The sequence below is a fragment of the Astyanax mexicanus genome, chromosome 2, assembly GCF_023375975.1.
Source record: "Astyanax mexicanus isolate ESR-SI-001 chromosome 2, AstMex3_surface, whole genome shotgun sequence".
In the NCBI taxonomy this organism is placed as follows: domain Eukaryota; kingdom Metazoa; phylum Chordata; class Actinopteri; order Characiformes; family Acestrorhamphidae; genus Astyanax; species Astyanax mexicanus.
The window spans coordinates 27651095-27673476 of NC_064409.1; the positions used below are offsets into that span (position 1 = coordinate 27651095).

Genomic DNA, 22382 nt, shown 5'->3' on the forward strand with positions numbered 1-22382 from the left:
GGACTTTGAGGTGATGAAGGTAACGTTAGTAAAGTTAGGGTAACACAGGGACTTTGAGGTGATGGAGGTGACGTTGGTAAAGTTAGGGTAACACAGGGACTTTGAGGTGATGGAGGTGACGTTAGTAACGTTAGGATAACACAGGGACTTTGAGGTGATGGAGGTAACGTTAGTAATGTTAGGGTAACACAGGGACTTTAAGGTGATGAAGGTAACGTTAGTAAAGTTAGGATTACACAGGGACTTTGAGGTGATGGAGGTGACGTTAGTAAAGTTAGGGTAACACAGGGACTTTGAGGTGATGGAGGTGACGTTAGTAAAGTTAGGATTACATAGGGACTTTGAGGTGATGGAGGTAACGTTAGTAAAGTTAGGATAACACAGGGACTTTGAGGTGATGGAGGTAACGTTAGTAATGTTAGGGTAACACAGGGACTTTAAGGTGATGAAGGTAACGTTAGTAAAGTTAGGATTACACAGGGACTTTGAGGTGATGGAGGTGACGTTAGTAAAGTTAGGGTAACACAGGGACTTTGAGGTGATGGAGGTGACGTTAGTAAAGTTAGGATTACATAGGGACTTTGAGGTGATGGAGGTAACGTTAGTAAAGTTAGGATAACACAGGGACTATGAGGTGATGGAGGTAACGTTAGTAAAGTTAGGATAACACAGGGACTTTGAGGTGATGGAGGTAACGTTAGTAAAGTTAGGATAACACAGGGACTTTGAGGTGATGGAGGAAACGTTAGGGTAACACAGGGACTTTGAGGTGATGGAGGTAACGTTAGTAACGTTAGGGTAACACAGGGACTTTGAGGTAATGGAGGTAACGTTAGTAACGTTAGGGTAACACAGGGACTTTGAGGTGATGGAGGTAACGTTAGTAACGTTAGGGTAACACAGGGACTTTGAGGTGATGGAGGTAACGTTAGGGTAACACAAGGACTTTGAGGTGATGGAGGCAGGTTGCATGCCTTTGTGCGCCACCTTTCTCTGAGTTTGTAAGGGAGTTTGAGTGAAATTGCTTTCATGTTGGAACTTATCTAATTCATATTGGAACATATCTAATTCTTCCATATATTCCATTTCTGTCATAGCATCGCAACACCCTCTGAGAAACAATGTGAATTCCTTCAAAGCTCTAGGATCTTCTGCTTTAATGACTGGCCATGACAACACATGTTTAATATAAGCACATGATATTTTATACTCACTACCAATGTGCTTCTTGAGTAATTTCTTTACCTTAATGTAACCTGTACTCAGAGACAGGTGTTGGCAACTTCGTATGAGATCTTTTGCTTGACCCTTGGTGTACTGGATAAGAAACTGCAATCTTTCTTGGTTGTTGTCAGTTTTACTCTCAATCATTTGTTCAAATAAATGAATAAACTTCTTGTAATGAAGAATATTACCATCAAAATTTCCAGCTTTGGCAAAGAGTAAAGGAGTTGCTGCTTTACAAGAATGCTTGTCAGTTCATTCTGTTTTTGAAGTATGTGGTAAAGGCTGTCATTTTCATGTTTCTGGGGCATGTTTGGTTTATCTGTGTTTTGAGAGATTGGCTGTTCAGAGATCTGTGAATTCTGCTGATACTGATCTTAAGTTGGAACAGTGTTGCTAGTCAGACCAGAGTGCACTGAGTTGAGCAGAACAGGAAACTGAACACAGACCCCTTCCCTGGGTCGAACAATCGGAGAAGTAATGGTGTTGAACTGCATTTCTTCCAGGTACTCATTTATTGTATCAGTTGATGGAGAGTTCACATTACTATTTTCTGCCTTTTTAAGAAAATCAATTTGAGCATTTTTGGTTGCTATTTCAGATTGAAGATCTAAAGTCTCTCTCTGTTTCCTGAGTTCTTCACTTTGTTTTTGAAGCTGCTCCTCCAATGCATGTTTTTGAGTGCAATTGCTTTAGTCATTAATGCTGCCTTTCTGCCTCAGCACAGACATGAGCAGAAGCTGTGGATGATGCATTGCTGCGTGTGCTAGATCTTCCAGATCAGCTGGATCCTTTGCTCACAGATTAAACTACTAAAAGATAATCATCTGAAGTTGTATGTTTAAAATCTGAAGATGTGACTTGAGCACTATTGGGGGAAACAGGGTTTTCCATTGCAGACAGCCATTTGGTAACACTGGATAAAAAAGCATTTATTTGTTCCACTTTTTGTTGATACCAAGTGTTCACATCCTTCCATCTTATCTTCTTCAACAATTGCATATACAACTCATGGTGAGATTTAAAGTCAGTAAGCATTTCATTGAATTTGGTCATATTTGCTTTAACTTCATCCACATCTAACAACATCCACCATCAGTGCACTGATTATGTTAATTTTACGTGTGATATGAGACATTTTGCCAGCTCTGGAGGACTTTAACTTTGCTATTTCATTTAGATCCTTGCAAACAGAGCCTGTGGATATTTCATATTTCTGAGTCAGAGGCAGCCATTCTGCTTCACAAAGTTTGTTTCCTTTCCAATAGAAACAGCTTTGTCCAATGCTCACTTAAATCCAACAGTGCACACTTTGGGGTGGTTATTTTGCTTGTTTGTTGTTTACAAAGCAGCACACAACAGAGACTACATTCCACTTTCATAATTTACATTACATTACATTACATTACATTTGGCAGACGCTTTTGTCCAAAGCAACTTACAATAGTCAAGTACAATGTAAAATAAGTTTAAAGGTAAAACATCTTTGGATAGGGATAAAAGGAGGTCAAAGGGGAATAATAGGATAGAGGAGTGAAGGAGGGGAAGAAGGAAATGAGGTTAGAAGTAGTTAGTGTGTTAGAGGTGTTAAGAGAGTAAGTGCTCTTTGAAGAGCTCTGTCTTCAGGAGTTTCTTAAAGATAGCGAGAGATTCTCCTGATCTGGTAGTGGAAGGTAGTTTGTTCCACCATTGGGGAACTCTGTATGAGAACAGTCTGGATTGCTTTGTGTGAATGTTTGGCAAAGCGAGTCTAATTTTTCGGATGTTATAGAGCGCAAAGCGGCAGGACCGAGCAACTGAGGCCACATGGTGCGTGAAGGAGAGTTGGTCATCAACCAGAACACCCAGGTTCCTAGCAACCTTTGTCGGTGAGAGAGAGAGAGAGTCGATACTTATAGAGAAGTTGTGTTGAAAAGATGGTTTTGCTGGTATAACCAGAAGTTCAGTCTTTGAGAGATTTAATTGAAGGTGATGCTCCTTCATCCATGAGGATATGTCAGAGAGACACTGCGATATCCGTGCAGAGATTGAGTGATCTTCAGGTGAACACAAAACTAAACCAGCACTAATCCAATGTGGGAGTAACTGAAGAGTGTTGTTTAACACATGCAAAGCACAAAAAATCCAGGTCAAGGCAGATGTTCAGTTGATGCTGATGTTTTGTTGTTTATTTTAAAGAAAAAAGAAACAAATTAAAGGGTTGAAATGAATTGCCTTTGTTAGTAAAACAAACAAACTACTCAGGTGCACCACATGGTAAAAGACTGTCACAGCTGGTATCAGCACCCCCCAGAGCCCGGGTAGACCACTTCATTAATAGGTTTGGAACAGAGACTGTAAAAAAAACATGTCGTGTCGCCATTCCCATTCATTTAATGAAAATGAAGCCAAAATCTTCCGCCATGTTGGCGATCCTGATACCCAAGTCTGTGCAGTAGAGTCCAGAGGAGGGAGAAAGACTGTGGAGAGCAGCCTACTCATTTGAATAAAACCGCCCCTGAGGGCTGCCTCGCGGTCACAGGCTGCAGAGCGGAGCGGAGCTGATGGTCTGTTATTGGTCCCGCCCATAACCAGCCCTTTTACAATAACCACACCTGTTTTGAATAGAGCTAAATAACGTTTTAAAAAATGAATTCTGTGGGGATATAAAAATTTGACAATATAAGCCAGAGGCGTGCAGACATAGATATCACCAACTCTGCCCTTTATCAACCAGAGTGCCCTTTTGAAACTTCGTTTTTTTTAATTTTTATTATTAAGATTTTTTTTGAAAACCTGAGTGATTAAAAACAAGTGAAAACAGAATGCTCTGAAATCAGGTCGCACACACCTGACCTCTCTCTTCCTCTGTCACGTGACCCTGTGTCACGTGACACGTGTCACTAGACGCGCTGCAACAGCAGTTCAGTTCTGCGAGTCCTCAGCACAGCACACATACGCATCAAGCACAGTCTTAGAAACAGATAGTTGATGATGATAACAAAACATATTAAATAAATTAAACAATACAAATCAAACAAAGAGCAAAAATGGCTCCTGCATCCAGTTAAAACTAATTCCATCTCTCTGGCTTCAAACGAGTTATTGACTGCCCACCTGTCTGACCTGATACCGATGGATGTTGGATTTTCATGCTCTCATGTCCCCTGTCCAGACGGACTGAAGGAAGTTTCTGAAGTCAGCTCTTCTCTATCACCCACCACAGATCAGCTGCTCATCATCCATCTTATTCTCCACTACAGATTACATCCAAGTTACATGAACTAGAACTGCTTCCATTACTGGCACTACTATACTCCTGAATATATAAAACCTGTGTGGATGTATAAAGACTTTTTTAAATTAATTTAAAAGCTGTTTGACCAGTGGTTGGATGGTCCCCTCTTATATGTGAGTCTTGGTCCTCCCAAGGTTTCTTCCTCCTCCTGCAGCTCTGAGGGAGTTTTTCCTTGCCTCCGCGTTCACTGGGGGTTCTGTATTCTGTATTTTCTATGTTTAATGTTTTGCTTGATTCTTTGTCCAGTGATCATGTTTCTGTAAAGCTGCCGATTACGTCACCGCGGTGGGACTAGGCTGTCCCATTTCGAAGACTCTTTCGAATTCGGCTGATGAATGCGGCCTTCTTTTCCTCGGAAACGAAGGATCCACCTGGTGCATCCTTCATAGCCTACAGTATCCCAAGATTCAAGATTATATAAATATATAAGTATTATTTAGTTTATATATGTAGTATCATGTTTATGTTGTAGTTTATAGATATATAAATACTTATACATTTATTTACATAACTAAATAATATAAATGTATTAGTTTTAATTTAGTTTATATATAGTATTTATACATCTTTAAACTATATATATACTAAATAAAAATAAACTAAGTAATACTTAATTCTAATTTAAAGTTCAACTTCATTTCAAACGCCCTTTTATTTGTTTCTGTTCAGTTTAACCTGTTTACATTTAAAACACAGTTAATTAACCTGGACTTAATTGATTTGGTAAAACGAGAATCTAAATCGCTGGCTCATTTCTCAGCTCTGACTTTGGTTGTGGCGGGTAGAATCTCAAACAGGAAACAGGAAATACTCCGTAGGGTAGACTGTCCCATTTCAGTACTGCCATCGCAGTCTACCCATCCTTCAAAGGACACACCTTCGTAGACCGCGTCTTTCGAAGGATGCAGCCCCTGAATTGGGACACACTGATGGTCACTGTGTGGATGAACTGCAGAGTTAGTACAGTAGATGGCGGTATCCTGTGGATTGAAGGAGCGGGGTTAAGAGCAGAAGAAGAGAAGGCCCGCGTTGTTGTGTGCTTTGTGGATTGTGGATTTTGGCTGTGTTTTGGGAGAAGATGGCAGCAGTAGAGAATGCTCCGGATTATCAGTCAGAGAACTCCACAGAAATCTCTCCTCTGAAGATCCGGCAGCTCCTACGCGAGGGCTTTGCTTCAGAGGACGATGTGTTAAACCGGTAAGCGCGCTTCACCTCACACACCGTTCCCCAGTAGACTCTACAACTACACACAGAGCTGCTGTATAAACGCAGATCACTGGCCAGGCGAGTTTTTCAACATTTCACTATAGATTCTCAAAACCACTCACTGCGTACACTGCATATTCTTTCTTTAATTAAATGCTTTTTATAATGCTTATCAGTGTTTTTAAGACTTCTAAAGTTTGTCCTGCACCTGGCCACTTACATGGTGTTTAATTTAAACTTTCTCCTCGGTATTTCAGTTCTGCTCTGCTGTCCAACTCCCTACCTTCCAGTTTTGTCAGTGATGTTTCGTCTGAGGCTACAAACCAAGATGCTTTTTTTGACCGAGTGGAATCATATTCAATATCCTTTTATGCTTTTTATGGTTCTAGTGCTTTATTATAATTTGTTGAAATTCTTCTTTATAATATGCAAGTTCAAATTTTGATGAAAACGTCTGAGTTGAAGCTATGAAATTGAAATATTTCTTAATTTTCGAACTGTTTGAAATGGACTGGGAAGCCCTCTTCTCTCTCCCCGCTGAGATGTGCTCAGTATGGATGGATTAATGTAGACTGTGATATTCTGAAATGTTCCAGTTGTCAGGCGTTTCTTTGTGCATCTATTCAGCCAACCCTGGACTTCCAAAAATGTAAGTTAGAATTAAAGGTCTGCTGCATTATGTTTAATAGAAATGTCTTAAAAACCTAAATCTCACCATGCTTATTTTGTTACTTTTAAAGATGAAGGACGGATTTTGGAGTTGACAAAGCAACTTCAAACCCAGCATGAAAAATTCTGTACATGGCCTGATTTTCCATGCCCTGGTACTGCATCATCCTATTTCTTTAAGCTTTAGGTTGTTCTCTTTCAGTATCACAGCAGCTTTTCTTTTTCAGAACGTTTCTGTATGGTTCCAGTTGATGAGCCTGAAAAGCTGCTTGGTTCCTTCACTCAACGTTTCCAAAATGCTTGTCGTCTTCATCAGCAGCTACCTACTGTGAAGCCAGAGCAGCTCACATCCATGGTGAGAGACCTAACTATTTTATTTGCTGCTGCTGTGTCTGTGTTCCTGTTTGCATAGTTATTTATTATTAATTATAATTATTTATTATTAATGGACAGCGTAGTTTGTTGATTTTGTGTATATTTTGTGTGTATAAACTTCTACAAGATATAAAAATAACAAGCATGACAAAAACTATTTAAAACAGAGAAAAATCATGTGCAAATGATGTAGAAAGATTGAAGATAAAACCAAAATATTGTATAATTTAAATTAAAGGTGTTACTGGTCTAACATAAATAATGATAGGAATGATAGGAATTTTTTACATTTTGATCATTATTTACTGTATATCACTATTTCCCTTTAGAATGTTGAGGTTTTTTTTTTCAATCCTATTTCCCATAGTGTGTGTGTGTCTGCGTTTGTCTGCATGTGGTGTTTGCGTTTGTCTGCGTGTGTGTGGGTGTGTGTCTGTCTTTGTGTGTGGGTGTGTGTCTGTCTTTGTGTGTGGGTGTGTGTCTGTCTTTGTGTGTGGGTGTGTGTCTGTCTTTGTGTGTGGGTGTGTGTCTGTCTTTGTGTGTGGGTGTCTTTGTGTGTGGGTGTGTGTGTGTCTTTGTGTGTGGGTGTGTGTGTGTCTTTGTGTGTGGGTGTGTGTCTGTCTGTGTGTGTGAGTCTGTCTGTGTGTGTGAGTCTGTCTTTGTGTGTGTGAGTGAGTCTTTGTGTGTGTGAGTGAGTCTGTCTGTGTGAGTGAGTGTGTGTCTGTCTTTGTGTGTGTGAGTCTGTCTTTGTGTGTGTGAGTCTGTCTTTGTGTGTGTGAGTCTGTCTTTGTGTGTGTGAGTCTGTCTTTGTTTGTGTGAGTCTGTCTTTGTTTGTGTGAGTCTGTCTTTGTTTGTGTGAGTCTGTGTGCGTGTGTGAGTCTGTCTTTGTGTGTGTGTGTGTGTGTGTGTGCGTGTGTGAGCCTGAGTGTTCTGTGTGTGCACGTCTGTCTCTGTGTGTGTGTGTGTGAGTCTGTGCATTTGTGTGAGTCTGTCTGCGTGCATGTGTGTGTGTCTGCGTGAATCTGTCTGTCTGCGTGTGTCTGTCTGCGTGTGTTTGTCTGTCTGCGTGTGTCTGTCTGCGTGTGTTTGTCTGTCTGCGTGTGTCTGCGTGCGTGTGTGAGTCTGCCTGTGTGAGTCTCTGTGTGATTCAGTCTACGTGTGTGTCTGTCTGCGTGTGTCTCTGCGTGTGTCTGTCTGCGTGTGTGTGTCTGTCTGCGTGCGTGTGTGATTGTGTCTGCGTGTGTATGCGTGTGCATCTGCGTGTGTGTCTGTCTGCGTGTGTCTCTGCGCGTGTGTGTCTGCGTCTGCGTGTGTGTCTGCGTCTGCGTGTGTGTCTGCGTCTGCGTGTGTGTCTGCGTCTGCGTGTGTGTCTGTCTGCGTGTGTGTCTGTCTGCGTGTGTGTCTGTCTGCGTGTGTGTCTGTCTGCGTGTGTGTCTTTGCGTGTGTGTCTGTCTGTGTGTGTGTGTGTGTGTGTGTGAATGTTTGTGTGTGTGTAAGTCTTTATGTGTGTGTCTGTCTTTTGGTGTGTGTGGTGTGTGTGTGTGTGTGTGTGTGTGTGTGTGTGTAAGTCTGTCTGTGTGAGTGTCTTTGTGTGTGTCTGTCTGTGTGTGTCTTTGTGTGTGTGTATGTCTGTTTATTGGTGTGTGTCTGTGTGTGTGTAAGTCTGTCTGAGTCTGTCCAAGTCTCTGTATGTGTGTGTGTGTGTCTGTGTGTGTCTGTGTGTGTCTGTGTGTGTCTGTGTGTGTCTGTGTGTGTCTGTGTGTGTCTGTGTGTGTGTGTGTGAGTGAATGTTTGTCTGTCTGTGTGTGTGTCTGTCTGTGTGTGTGTCTGTCTGTGTGTGTGTCTGTCTGTCTGTCTGTCTGTGTGTCTGTCTGTCTGTGTGTGTGTCTTTGTGTGTGTGTGTCTTTGTGTGTGTGTGTCTGTATGTGTGTGAGTCTGTCTGTGTGTGTGAATGTTTGTGTCTGTGTGTGTGTGTGTGTGTGTGTGTGTCAGTCTGTCTGTCTCTGTCTGTGTGTGTGTGTGTGTCGGTCTGTGTGTGTGTGTGTCGGTCTGTGTGTGTGTGTGTGTCAGTCTGTCTGTCTGTGTGTCAGTCTGTGTGTGTGTGTGTCAGTCTGTCTGTCTGTGTGTCTGTGTGTGTGTGTCTGTCTGTCTGTCTGTCTGTGTCTGTGTGTCAGTCTGTGTGTGTGTCAGTCTGTGTGTGTGTCAGTCTGTGTGTGTGTGTGTGTGTGTGTGTGTGTGTACGTGAGAGAGTCTCTGTGTGTCTGTGTTTGTCTGTCAACATTTCAGCATTTATGTCCAGGTATTTATATACGGATCCATATATATGGATCTGATACACAGTTGAGATGATAGCACCTTCTGTCTAAACACACCATATATTTTCAATTAGCAAAAATGCAGGAACAGATAAAGTTAAAATAGATTAAAGTTGGCTTAAACCCGCTCTGTACCAGGCTTGAGTTAAACCCGCTCTGTACCAGGCTGGAGTTAAACCCACTCTGTACCAGGCTGGAGTTAAACCCACTCTGTACCAGGCTGGAGTTAAACCCACTCTGTACCAGGCTGGAGTTAAACCCTCTCTGTACCAGGCTAGAGTTAAACCCGCTCTGTACCAGGCTGGAGTTAAACCCGCTCTGTACCAGGCTGGAGTTAAACCCACTCTGTACCAGGCTGGAGTTAAACCCACTCTGTACCAGGCTGGAGTTAAACCCACTCTGTACCAGGCTAGAGATAAACCTGCTCTGTACCAGGCTAGAGATAAACCCGCTCTGTACCAGACTGGAGATAAACCCTCTCTGTACCAGGCTAGAGATAAACCTGCTCTGTACCAGGCTAGAGATAAACCCTCTCTGTACCAGGCTAGAGTTAAACCCACTCTGTACCAGGCTAGAGATAAACCTGCTCTGTACCAGGCTAGAGATAAACCTGCTCTGTACCAGGCTAGAGATAAACCCTCTCTGTACCAGGCTAGAGATAAACCCTCTCTGTACCAGGCTGGAGTTAAACCCTCTCTGTACCAGGCTAGAGATAAACCCGCTCTGTACCAGGCTAGAGATAAACCCTCTCTGTACCAGGCTAGAGATAAACTTGCTCTGTACCAGGCTGGAGCTAAACCCGCTCTGAAGAAATTGTGCCAGGATTGTCTCAAAAGGGGTTTGCTCGCATTGTGGAATACATGATGGATTTCGCTGTCGCAGGCACACCGCTCAGCTCCTAAAACCGTATATCACTCCTCTTTTCACATATATCCTTCATTTTACCCTCAACCCTTTTTCTTTTAATTTTATTTCTAATTTCTCCCCAATTTTGCACAGCCAATTTGCCATCCAACTCATTAGGACTGGATGAAGACTAACACATGCCTCCTCCGATACATGTGAAGTCAGCCACCGCTTCTTTTTGAGTTGCTGTTGATGCAGCATTGCTGAGTAGCCAGCGCGCTTGGAGGAAAGTGCAGCTTCTCGGTTCTGATACATCAACTTTAGTGATGTGGGGAGAGAGCTTGTATGGGGAGTGTGTTGTGGTGTGTGCCATGTCTGCATGTATCACTTTATAATGTTGCGGTTCTTTCTTCACAACATTTTAAGACATTTTGGCACTAAAGATACCAAGCACTTAACAAAGATACCAACTTATAGGTTCCATGTTTGAATAAGCCTTAGCTTGATGCTCTATCATACTCCGCTTGGTTTAAGTCCACCAAAAAAAAAAATACACAGAACCACTGGGTTACAAAATTGGGTTTACTGCTTGAAAAGATTAATACAGAAGGCTTAAAGGTTTATAGAAAAATGTTCTTTCAAAGGTTCCAAAAGTTAACTAAAAGGGAGAGCTAAAAAGAGAGAGGTCAAAAAAACGTTTGGCTTTATGGTTCCATCTTTCCTTCTAATCCACATAAAGCTAACACACTCACCCTCTCTCTACGGTTTCTCTAATGAACACTTAGCCCTCATTACAGCCTCCCTCTCTCTCACATGACAGTTTAATTACCTACAAGCGCACATATAGATAGATAGATAGATAGATAGATAGATAGATAGATAGATAGATAGATAGATAGATAGATAGATAGATAGATAGATAGATGTTTCAAATAAAAATATAGCCGCAAGCGGCAATCATCGGGTTCAAGCACCAACTTGCACAATGGTGCCTACTGGAGCATTGAATGGTGATGTGTAAGAAGGTCTAATATGATTGGAGATGCCCTGTCACATTTAGAAATTATCAAGTTTTTCACCTGTTATTAATGTTGAGCAGAGGCCTTTCAACCTGATCAGTGCTTAAATTCACATGTAAATCTAGTGAACTTTGTAGGATATTCATTAAGTGAGTTAGAACTAGTCAAAAGGTGTCTACATGTTATTGGTATTGATCAGGTGGCTTCAACCAGAATGTTCACAAAGTGGTATTCAGATTGACCTTTGAACCTTTGCAGAACAAGCTGAAATGTTTGACCAAACAAGTTTAAATTAACACAAAGGAGTGAATGTTCTGATATGACATGTAATTACGAAGTTATTATAAATCTAGATCTGAATTAAATGGCGCTTCATCAAGCACCAACTAGCACAATGGTGCCTACTAGAGCATAGGATGGTGATGTGTAAGAAGGTCTAACACAATTGGAGACATTCTGTCACATTTAAAATGATCAAAAGTCTTTCACCTGTTATTAATGTTGAGCAGAGGCACAAAGGAGTGAATGTTCTGATATGACATGTAATGTCAAGTTATTCTTAATCTAGTTCTGTATTAAATGGCGCTTCATCAGAGTGATGTTGTACAGAGGTCTTTAACATTGTGAGATTACAGCAAATACTGCAGAGTTACAGCAATTTAGGTTAGAAATTCCAAGGACGCACAGATTGCTTGATGCCTGGAGAGTATTGTATGTGAAATTTTCACAAATGTTTTTAATGAACATTTACCTAGAGACTCTACAGTGTGCAGCAAGACTGAAATGGAGGTGATAGGCCAAATATCCAGAGAGTAGTTTCAATATAGCTATTTTCAAACAATTAGCAATTATGAATGAACAAAGCACTTTTTAAACATAGTTGTATTGAGAAATTTGTCAGAGCCACTGTACTAAATATGGCAAAAACAATTAGATGTCAAAATAGTACAGCATGATTGACATATACTCGTTTTTTTGGAACAGCGCCCCCCAGTGAGCGGATTGTTTCAGCACTTTGCAGGTCACTACAGTGTCTCCACCTGAACATAACTGCCAAATATCATCCAGATTGGGCAACATTCAGCCTGCCAAAATGTCTGCTGAATGCTGATTGGCTGATGGTGTTCAGCCATGTTGATTGATTAAGTTGCCCTTCTGCATGCAAAGTTTCAACTTGCTAGGTTGCACGGTTGCTGAGAAACAGTGCTCCAAATTTACCTCTTGAAGTGAATGGGGCATATATCCGGAAGGACTAATTTGCATATGGCGGCCATATTGTTTACATATTTCAACTTTTTCTTAATGAATATTGAAGCGCATGCTCTCACGAGTGTTTTGATACCAAACATGCCAGGATTGGTCAAAATTCCTAGGACTAGTTTGCAAAAGTAGGTTTTGCATATTATGCAAATTAGCAAAAAATCTATATAGACGGAAGTGCATGGTCCAAATTGGAAAGTTGTTGGTATTGACCCAAGGAATCCATCAAAAAAAGAATTTTGAATGTAGGTCTTATGGTTTTTGAGTTATTGAGAAAATTGTGAAAAATGATTTTCCTTGTTTATAGCGCCACCACTTGACCAATCGGTGCCATTTTTGTTGTCCACCGAGATGAACTGATCCTACATCTACCTACCAAGTTTCATTTCTCTATGACTTACGGTTTAGGCTGCACAACTGTTTTTTCAGGAGAAAAAGAATAATAATAAGAAGAAGAAGAAAAATCTTAGCAAAAACAATAGGGTTCTACGCACCTTCGGTGCTTGAACCCTAATTAATTGTAATTAATAATGAACCTAAATTGTGCATTACTCCCAATAATCCAACATCCAGATAAACATTCTATCCATAAACTACATAACCAGCCCTTATTGTTCTCAAACTTTTGAAACAATTACCAAAAATTCACTGAGAATAGCGAAGAACTTTTCACTGAGCAAATAAGCCGCTTCCAGCTTTCTTCATGATGAGAACCTGCTGGTGGATTGGAGTGCCACTGTATGTTCTTCTGTTGCAAGTGTTTTGCTATCTATAGAAGATCTATCTATCTTCTTTTATTCTTTTATTGATTTCTTCTATTCAATGTCGCATGAAGAAAGAATAAATGGTGGAATGGAAATGCCTCTTTCTACAACAGCTGTGTTCACAAACCTCTGGGGTGCCAAAACAGTGACCAATGACCAATACAATAATGCAGAGCATTGTAGAGAAAACTGTTTGTCAGATTGGTTCCAAAAGTATATATATAAAAAAAAGAATCATCATTAAAGAAAAAATGGTCATTGCAAGTTACTAGTTTTAGCTTGGTTAGCAAACTTGGTCATTCTTCAAATTGATGCTAAGCAAACCAGTTATGCCCAGATTTTTGCATGCCACTGTACAATATTAGTTAATTTAAAGTTACAAAAGGGGAGGGAAGCAGGAGTCATATTCCTGATAACTGAATCTTGTTTCTTATGCATTGTGCTGTGTGTGTTCAAGCTGTCAACTACTAAAACCAAAAAAGACTAGCAAAGTGGCCATGGGTGAGAATAGGCTGGGTGGTTTAGCTGTTAGAGCAGGGCCTACTAGAGGAAAAGACTATGCAGCCAGTCAAACTCAACTGCCAACTCGTGAGAGGAGTTCTTCATAAGGGCTTACATGAATGCACACAATGCTTTATCTTGTCTGAGAACTTTGAAGATCACTCTCTGCTGTCAAATTGTATTTCTCAACATTTGTTGCACCAGAGTCCTACCATCTATAACTGTGGGGTGGATAACCCAGTTGGTTTCTGCTCCTCTACCAAGAAGACAGGAGGAAGTTCAAATCTGGTGAGACCATTTATTATGCAAACAAAATGTCTGCAACTTTCGGTATTAACTGCAGTCCATCTATATTTGTCTTTTTAGGGACTGACTGAAGATGTGGTCAGCAGCCTGTTGCAGTTGATTGACGATGAGCAAAAATTATGGAATGACTCCTCAGATTCACCAAACATACAGATGGCTGCTTGTGTTGTGGCCCTCTGTGGCTGGGAAGCAAGGTGGGAGGATGCATTGCACATTAGTTATGCAGTGGTGTGTGTCCACTGGGGGTTGCGTTAGTTAATATTAATATTGTGTTTAAGCACACATACCACATACAAATTGAGAGGGAGACCAGCATAGCAGAGGAGCAAGACAAGCAAGACGTTTTCTCTCCTAACGGTCTGTAAACACTGGCACAAGAATCAATAAACCATTTTTTATCATCTAAGATAACTTGCTGTAATTTCTTATGGCTGCAAAATTGCATCAGATGCAAGAATATCTAATTTGTTAAATAGTGTATTTAAATTTATAATGTAGCACTTGGACATTATTTTCTTATTAGTCTGCAGCAGTATTTAAGAAACGGGAATAAGAACCACTGTTCCAGAAGTGACACACATTCATCCGCAATATTTTTTTAACAACTGGAACTTTTACACCTCACATTCTAAGCAATGGATTCAATATTGTTGTCTCTTTTATGTATCCATGTAGCTCAGGTCCGTTTGCAGTAAATCTTCCAATGCTCAACTGTACATTCTGCATGAGGAAAGTAGGATTGTGGAACTTCCAACAGTTGGAGGCTGCTTCTAGTGTTGGAGACAACTCTTCATACTCCCAGTGTACCACTTTGTTTCCAGAGGGGCGTGTCGGGGAGAGACCAACAACTACCTCCCCCCCACAGTCGCCAACTCCATGTCGCATGAAGCTTCGCAGTCAGGACAACTCGCGCACAGAGCAGGTTGTACTCTACCATAATAAAAACATTGAATCATTTTTTATATGGATGCATTAGTACCATTTTTCATCAAATACACAAATATTTTATTTCTACATCATAATGCCTGCACAATACCATTTGTTGAAACACAAGGATCTTAACAACAGTTCTTAACTACTAAAAGGAAAACACAGATTAAATGTATTGCTGTGTGATCAGTAACATAATTAATTCAACATTTTACCTTGATAACAATAAATGAACTATTAGAGAATGAAGTATGTGGCATTTCCTTTGGTACATGTTGCTCGACTGTTTATTGTGTGAGTCCCCTGTGTAGCTTTAAGGTTACAGTCTGGACAGGGCAGGGTCAGATGACTTCACAGGCAGTAGTACGTAAGCTGAAGCTGAACATGTGATGTGAGATGATTTAACAGTTGGGCTATGTGGTGTGATTTGTTTTGCTGTATTTGTAAAGATTCTGGCGTATATTCGTATTGTAGGTTTATGGCTTATACATGGTTTAAAGAATATACAAAGTGTTTGGGTTATGTACAGTGCTATGAAACAGTTTGGGCACCCCTGATCATTTTCAGGATTTTATTTATAAATCATTGGTTGTTCACATCGGCAATTTCCTCAAAACAACACTCAAATGACCTGAAAACAAAGATTGTTAATCATCATGGTTCAGGGGAAGGATACAAAAAGCTATCTCAGAGATTTCAGCTGTCAGTTTCCACTGTGAGGAACATAGTGAGGAAATGGAACAACACAGACACAGTTCTAGTTGAGGAAAAAAAGATGGAGGGTGAAAGATGGAGAGAACAGTTATAGTCAACCCACAGCTCCAAACACCTACATTGCATTGTCCAACTATTCAGCACACTTTACAAAAATGAGAGGCTGTATGGGAGAGAAATGCAGAAGAAGACTTTTCAGAGCACAGGTTTGCTAAACATATTTGGACAGCTTCATGTTGGAATAAGGTGCTGTGGACTGATGAAAGAATTATTGCACACTTTCTATAAACTCAATTTCACTACTCATCATAAATATCATTGTGTTTGTCTGCTATATGATATACACTGCTCAGAAAAATCTTTATTACAGTGGAATGCATTCAGAACAAAATAACATAAAAATGATCAATGTAAATCAAAATTATTATTCTATGGAGGTATTGATTTGGAATCATACTCAAAGTGGAAAATCAAATATCAGTCTGATCCAACTTCAGTGGAAATTCCTCAAGACAAGTTAAAATGAGGCTCAGTAGTGTGTGTGTCCTCCACATGTCTGTATGAACTCCTCACAACACCTGGGCTGCTCCTGATGAGGATGCAGATGTTCTCCTGAGTATCTCCTCCCAGACCTGAATTAAAGCATCAGTCAACTCCTGTACAGTCTGTGGTGCAGTGTGGTGTTGGTGGATGGAGCGAGACATGATGTTCCAGATGTGCTGGATTGGATTCAGGTCTGGGGAACAGGCGGGACAGTCCATAGCATCAATGCCTTCATCATGCAGGAACTGCTGACACACTCCAGCCACATGAGGTCTAGAAATGCCTTCAACACTATTACTGACCCACTGTCAAACCGGTCATGCTGGAAGATGTTGCAGCAGCGGAACATTCTCTACAGACACATGTGCTCAGTGTGAACCTGCTCTCATCCATGGGTGCCAATGAATCTGCCAATATTGGTGTTCTCTGGCAAATGCCAATCATCCTGCACAAGCCCCACCTGTGGATGTCTGGCCCTCATACTACCCTAATATCATCCTACGGCCCTCCCCATGTCTCCTGGTGTACTGGCCTGTCTCCTGGTATCTGCTCCATGCTCTGGACACTGTGCTGACAGACACAGCAAACCTTCTTGCCACAGCTCGCATTGATGTGCCATCCTGAATGAGCTGCACTACCTGAGTAACTTCTGTGGGTTGTAGACACTGCCTCATGCTACCTCTATGGTGAGAGAACTGACAAAATGCAAAAGTGACCAAAACTTCAGCCAAAAAAATGAGAACAGAGAAAAGGTCTGTGATCTCCACCTGTGGAAACACTCCTTTTATAGAGGTTGTCTTACTAATTGCCTCTCATTTCTATACTAGTGTCGCATCCTAATAGGACAGGTTGATTTCACAGAAGTATGGTTGATTTAGAGTTATATTGTGTTTGTGTTCCCATTCCCATTCTCTCTTTTATCATATCTATTATCTGTACTTGCTGTAAAATTGGGAAGGAGAGTAACGTAATTTAAATTCTCTGAATGTCCTGTACATATGCAGTATTGACAATAAAACTACTTGATTGACTTCCCTTTATGTTTTTAAGCAGTGTATTTTACTGAAATTGCTGATACGGACAACCAATGATTTATAAAGGAAAAGCAACCTTAAAAAAAAAAAAAATAAAGAGTACTTGGTGAGTACTAAAGGATTTGTTTTGTCTGATTAAGTTACACAATCTATAAATAATTATTTTCAAATAGTATGTATACCATTTTAGGTTTAAATTTGTTAAATGGCTGCTAAAATTCCCTTGACTTTTCTGGTAGTGGGCAGTATGGACAAAATATCATGTCAGCAGTTCACAACAATCACACATTTTGTCAACAATTGGCCAATTTTTGTAGGTCAACAGTTGTGGCTTATTCTATTTAAATAGTTTTATTGTGCAAAACCTAGAAATAATTTATTCTCTTTAATTTAAAACATCCAGGTGCACATGCAGGAATACAGATAAAGATTTGCTGAACTTAGTTGCAGGGGTGATACCAGTGTTGAAACAATCTGATTTATGCATAAATGTGTTGATTTTGTGTAATAACTTTTATACCTACACTTATGTAGATGTTTGTTTTTGGTCTTATGTTTAAATATAGTCTGAGAATACATCATCCCTTCCTCGCACCAGGAGCAGAGATTCCCCCAGCCCTAATGAGGAGGTAGCAAGAGGCAAAAGACCTTTAACCCGCAGCAGAGGCCATGGAGACAATCTGATGGCTGACATGCCCTCCAGCCCTCAAAGAAAAACAAAGCGTCCATGCCTCTCCTCTTCCAGTGGTCTTGTAAGAACAAACAGTTTTGTGTGGGGAAGGGGACAAAGCAATGCAAACACCAAACAGACATTTGGCAGGATCAGGTGCATTTCTGCTCATTTAAGTATTCATTAGTATGCATTTACAAACTTATAAATTACAAGCTTATAAAGTGACTGTGCTCATGAAGGTTATTGAAGTTAAATCTGCCGAGTGGTCCAGCGGTCTAAAGCGCTGCCACTATGAGCCGGAGGTCGCAGGTTCGAACACCTGCGCATGCAGCTTTGCCATCAAGCTGTCTGTGCTCAGAGGAAGCATAATTGGTCCTGCTCCCTCCGGGTGGATAGATGGCGCTCTCTCCCCACATCACTACAGGGCGATGTCCGCAGCACAGGGCGTCTGTGAGCTGATGTACCGGAACTGAGCCGCTGTGCTTTCCTTCAAGTGCGCTGTGATGCTGCTCAGCAATGCTGCATCAGCAGCAGCTCGAAAAGAAGAGGTGGCTGACTTCACATGTATCAGAGGAGGCATGTGTTAGTCTCCACCCTCCTGGTGTGCTGGGGCATTACTAGTGAGAAAATTTAAAACCTTTGGAATATAATTTAGAGGAAGATGGATGATCACAAGTAAATAAAACCAAGTCAAACTGCATAAATATTTGCACCAGGAGTGGCAAATGCAGTGTGTAAGACTGGTGGAGGAGAACATGCCAAGATGCCTGAAAACTGTAATTAAAAACCAGGGTTATTCCACCAAACACTGATTTCTGAACTTTATGAATGTTTTATTTGCATTATTTGAGGTCTAAAAGATATTTTTTGTTATTTCAGCCATTTCTTATTTTCCACGAATAAATGCTCTAAATGACAATATTTTTATGTTGTCTGTAGTTTATAGAATAAAACAACAATGCTCATTTCACTCAAACTTATACCTTTTAAAAAAAATATTTTGAAAAACAGTAATTTTTATAGTATATAAACACATTGGTATGCAGAAAAGGAAAGTTTACCTATAATGCCTTCAGAACAGTGGGATTTCAAGTGTAAAACAGTGCTCTGTAGTGGTCACAATTCAAGTCCAACACAACACCACGGTTTTCCACAAAAAAGCCAATATGCAAATGGTACCTGTAAAATTAATAAAAGAAACAACGTCCAATTAAATAAGCATGCGATTTATGAACTGAATTGTTAGCATAATTATTAGTGAACTGTGCTCATAACTGTAGTAGTGTACTCTCCCCTCCAAATCCTAGCTCCAACTTTCTCAGTGGTATGCTGGCCTATATAAGTCACAAGGCAGACGAGTTTTATTGTCCATGTCAAGCAGTATTCTTTTTTTAGAGTGAAAGCAGGTACAGCATGGCTTAGTAAATGTAAATTTAGGTCTAGTTACTGATAAAGCTGACTCTTCTTCAAAAGTTGTATCCATACCTACTTTGTATCCATAACTACTCTCAGCAGCATGAGAAAAATCTTCTATAACTTTTAAATAACCTTTTATTTATACACATACGTATAGTCAATGCTAAGAGCTGAAGAGAATGATGAGGTCCTAGAACTAAGCTTAACAATTTGATGAACAAAACTGTCCTTATGATATCTTCAATTATGTTAGATGTTGTGGGCAATCAGAATTTAGCACAGGACCTGTTTTGTGTTTAAAGCATCGTTTTTGATCCCTGGTCCTTGAGGCCCACTGTCATCCATTTTCTTTTGTGTCCAATTTTTCCTTGGTTTTAGCAACAAAATCACAATATTAATCGTGTAGGTCCCTTTGAACAAATAGTTGTTTGTATTCCTTTTATTTTAGTTTGTTTAGATGAGTAACAGTAAAAAGTTAAGAACAATTTAAAACCAGCAGATATATTACATTATTTCATACAGTTATGGTAAAAATTGTTACTCCCCTCATATGAAATCAAATAAAATCCCCTTGCCTTCCAATGCCATGGACAATAACTTTAAGTCTTTATGCAGATCTTTGTTCTTGTAGATGCACAAATGATAGTCAAATAAAAATTTGTATTGGTTTGCTGAACTGAACCACAAAAGAAATAAGAAATAAGAAGACTCGATAGACTCCTCTTTCTGCATCATATTATATAAAAAGTAAAAAAATAAAAAAACATTAAAAAAAAGAAAAAATATATATATATATAGCAGTGCTACAGCTTTAAATGTTCTACTATTGAATCAGTGCTATTATAAAATGCATTACTATCTATGATATTACAGGCAATTACAAATCGTAAAAAGAAATCTGGACATCAGTATACTTCTAGCAATGATTGTCTGGTGTACAAATCTGATCCTAATGTGGTTTTCTGTTGTAGGAAGGACCTTTGCAGCGAAACTTGTTTGACCCAGTTGCCCAGCACAGAAACTGGTGTCCTTGGGTAAACATTTCATGTGAACAATTAGGTCTGGATAGGTTCCGGACTGTGGGCTGTGAGATGGAGCATCTTCATTCTGGCTGGAAAGCTACTCTTGGACTTCTCCTGACCAAGGAAAAGAGCATTAGCCCAGTAGGTACCATTTTATTGCACTTTTGACCACAGCTAGTTTTATTTTTAACAGACTTGTGCTTTGCAAAGATTAAATGTAAAGCTATTCTTGACACCATAAAACTCTTGAAAATTGTAATATATCCTTCCAGTATATCCTTGGTCAGATTCTTGCAAGTCTTGTTTACTATGTAAAAGTAGAGCTGTCAATTAATAGCACAATTAATCACACGATTTACTGCGATTAATCACATTTTTCCTTCTTAACATGGAAACTGTCAATAATAAATATTTATTTCTAAAATAAAAAACAAGAAACTTTCAGTATAAGGCAATCCGTTTGTTTAATTGTATTTTTTTTAACTCTGTGTAAAAAAATAGTGAATAATGGCAGGATGTTGGAGCCAAAATTGATTAAATCACACCACAATCTTTGTGTTCTCTGGCAAATGCCAATCACCCTGCATGGTGTTGGGCTGTAAGCACAAGCCCCACTTTTGGAAGTCAGGCCCTTATACCACCCTCATGGAGTCTGTTTATAACAGTTTCAGCAGAAACATGGATATTATTGGCCTGCTGGAGGTCATTTTGCAGGGCTCTGCACTGCTCCTCTTGTTCCTCATTGCACAAAGGAGGAGGTAGTGGTCCTGCTGCTGGATTTATTGCCCTCCTACAGGCTCCTCCATGTCTCCTGGTATACTGGCCTGTCTTCTGGTATCTGCCCCATGCTCTGGACACTGTGCTGACAGACACAGCAAACCTTCTTGCCACAGCTCGCATTGATGTGCCATCCTGGATGAGCTGCACTACCTGAGTAACTTCTGTGGGTTGTAGAGTCTGTCTCATGCTACCACAAGTGTGAAAGCACCACCAACATTCAAAAGTGACCAAAACATTAGCCAGAAAGCATAGGCACTGAGAAGTGGTCTGTGGTCCCCACCTGCAGAACCACTCGTTAATTGAATGTGTCTTGTTAATTGTCAATTTCCACCTGTTGTCTGTTCTATTTGCACAACAGCAGGTGAAATTGATTCACAATTGCTTGATTCACAGTTGCTTCCTAAGTGGACAGTTTGATTTCACAGAAGTTTGATTTACTTGGAGTTATATTTTAATGTTTAAGTGTTCCCTTTATTTTTTTTAAGCAGTGTAAGGGTAGGGGTAGGGGGTAGGTGTGTCCAATCTTATTTACACATATGAGGTTTGTATTGGACACCCCTAAAATACAGCTTTTTTGCACAGTAACTATGAGAGTTTGTGGCCTAGCAAAAAAAAAGTTTCAATCGGATCTTTTTCTCAGGTATTAGCAACAGGTTGGTTCAGGGTAATTTAGACCTTTTTTGTATTTACCAATCTTATCATAAGGATATATTACACATAATGTACAGTACTTTTTGTTTGAAATACTAAAACACTGATTAGAATCAGAAATAAATTGTCCAGTCACTTAGGATGTGGCTATAATGGATGATTTTGTAATGCAAAATGTATAGCACTCTTACCTCAACGTGCATCTTAAATGCATTGTTTATTTTTGAATATGACTGTTCTTTGCTCTGTGTCTCCAGTGTCTTGTACAGTATCAGGCATTTCACTTTCTCAGTGAATCTTAATATTCTCTGGGGGAGCGCATCTATTTAACAGTGAATTCTCTTTTTTTTCATTCAAGTTGAGATTTGTTGAACCTGGTGAGTGCGAGAGGTTAAAATTGAAAGCCATTTCTTGTCATTGCAGCCTCCTATTCACTGTACATTCTTTTTCTCTGTCCCTTCCAGGGTCCTGTGGATAAGTCGAAAAGGGTGCTTGCCATTTTCCAAAAGTAGCTGTCCAGTTGGTTTCCTCATAAGAAATGTGATAAAAATTGGCCATAGGCCAGACTGTGATCTTTTCTTAGTAATAAACATATTAATACTGAGGTGCCATTACTTGATTTATTTGTTTGCTGCTTGAACATAACATGCTTCACAATTATGCATGTTGAACTTGTGTGAAATCTATTTTAAGTAAGCAGATATGATATATACAATAAATGTATATGGTGTCCATTTTCTGCTAATATGAGCTTACTGCTGTTTTGTGTAATTTCATCAAGTGTAAAAATATTTTTTTTAGCTTATTATATAAAAGCCAACAAGTCAGTCTGAGCAAACATCTAAACAAATGGTAGT

The 22382-nt window shown here is 39.9% G+C and overlaps 1 protein-coding gene across 2 annotated transcripts; it reads left to right on the forward strand.

Annotated features, from left to right (window-relative positions):
* Positions 1-5370: 5370 nt before the first annotated feature.
* zc3hc1 (zinc finger, C3HC-type containing 1) lies at positions 5371-22129 on the forward strand. 2 transcript variants are annotated; one of them, XM_022663058.2, is made up of 11 exons: positions 5371-5698; positions 5965-6067; positions 6206-6356; positions 6448-6531; positions 6604-6731; positions 13661-13744; positions 13823-13956; positions 14438-14684; positions 17550-17735; positions 20044-20235; positions 21990-22129. In XM_022663058.2, exons 1-11 carry the CDS (start codon positions 5580-5582, stop codon positions 22035-22037), a joined length of 1476 nt encoding a protein of 491 aa, XP_022518779.2. In that variant the 5' UTR covers positions 5371-5579; the 3' UTR covers positions 22038-22129. The 2 variants fall into 2 exon arrangements, with proteins under 2 accessions (XP_022518779.2, XP_022518780.2); XM_022663059.2 differs by lacking the exon at positions 13661-13744 and having other exon boundaries at positions 5374-5698.
* Positions 22130-22382: the final 253 nt, after the last annotated feature.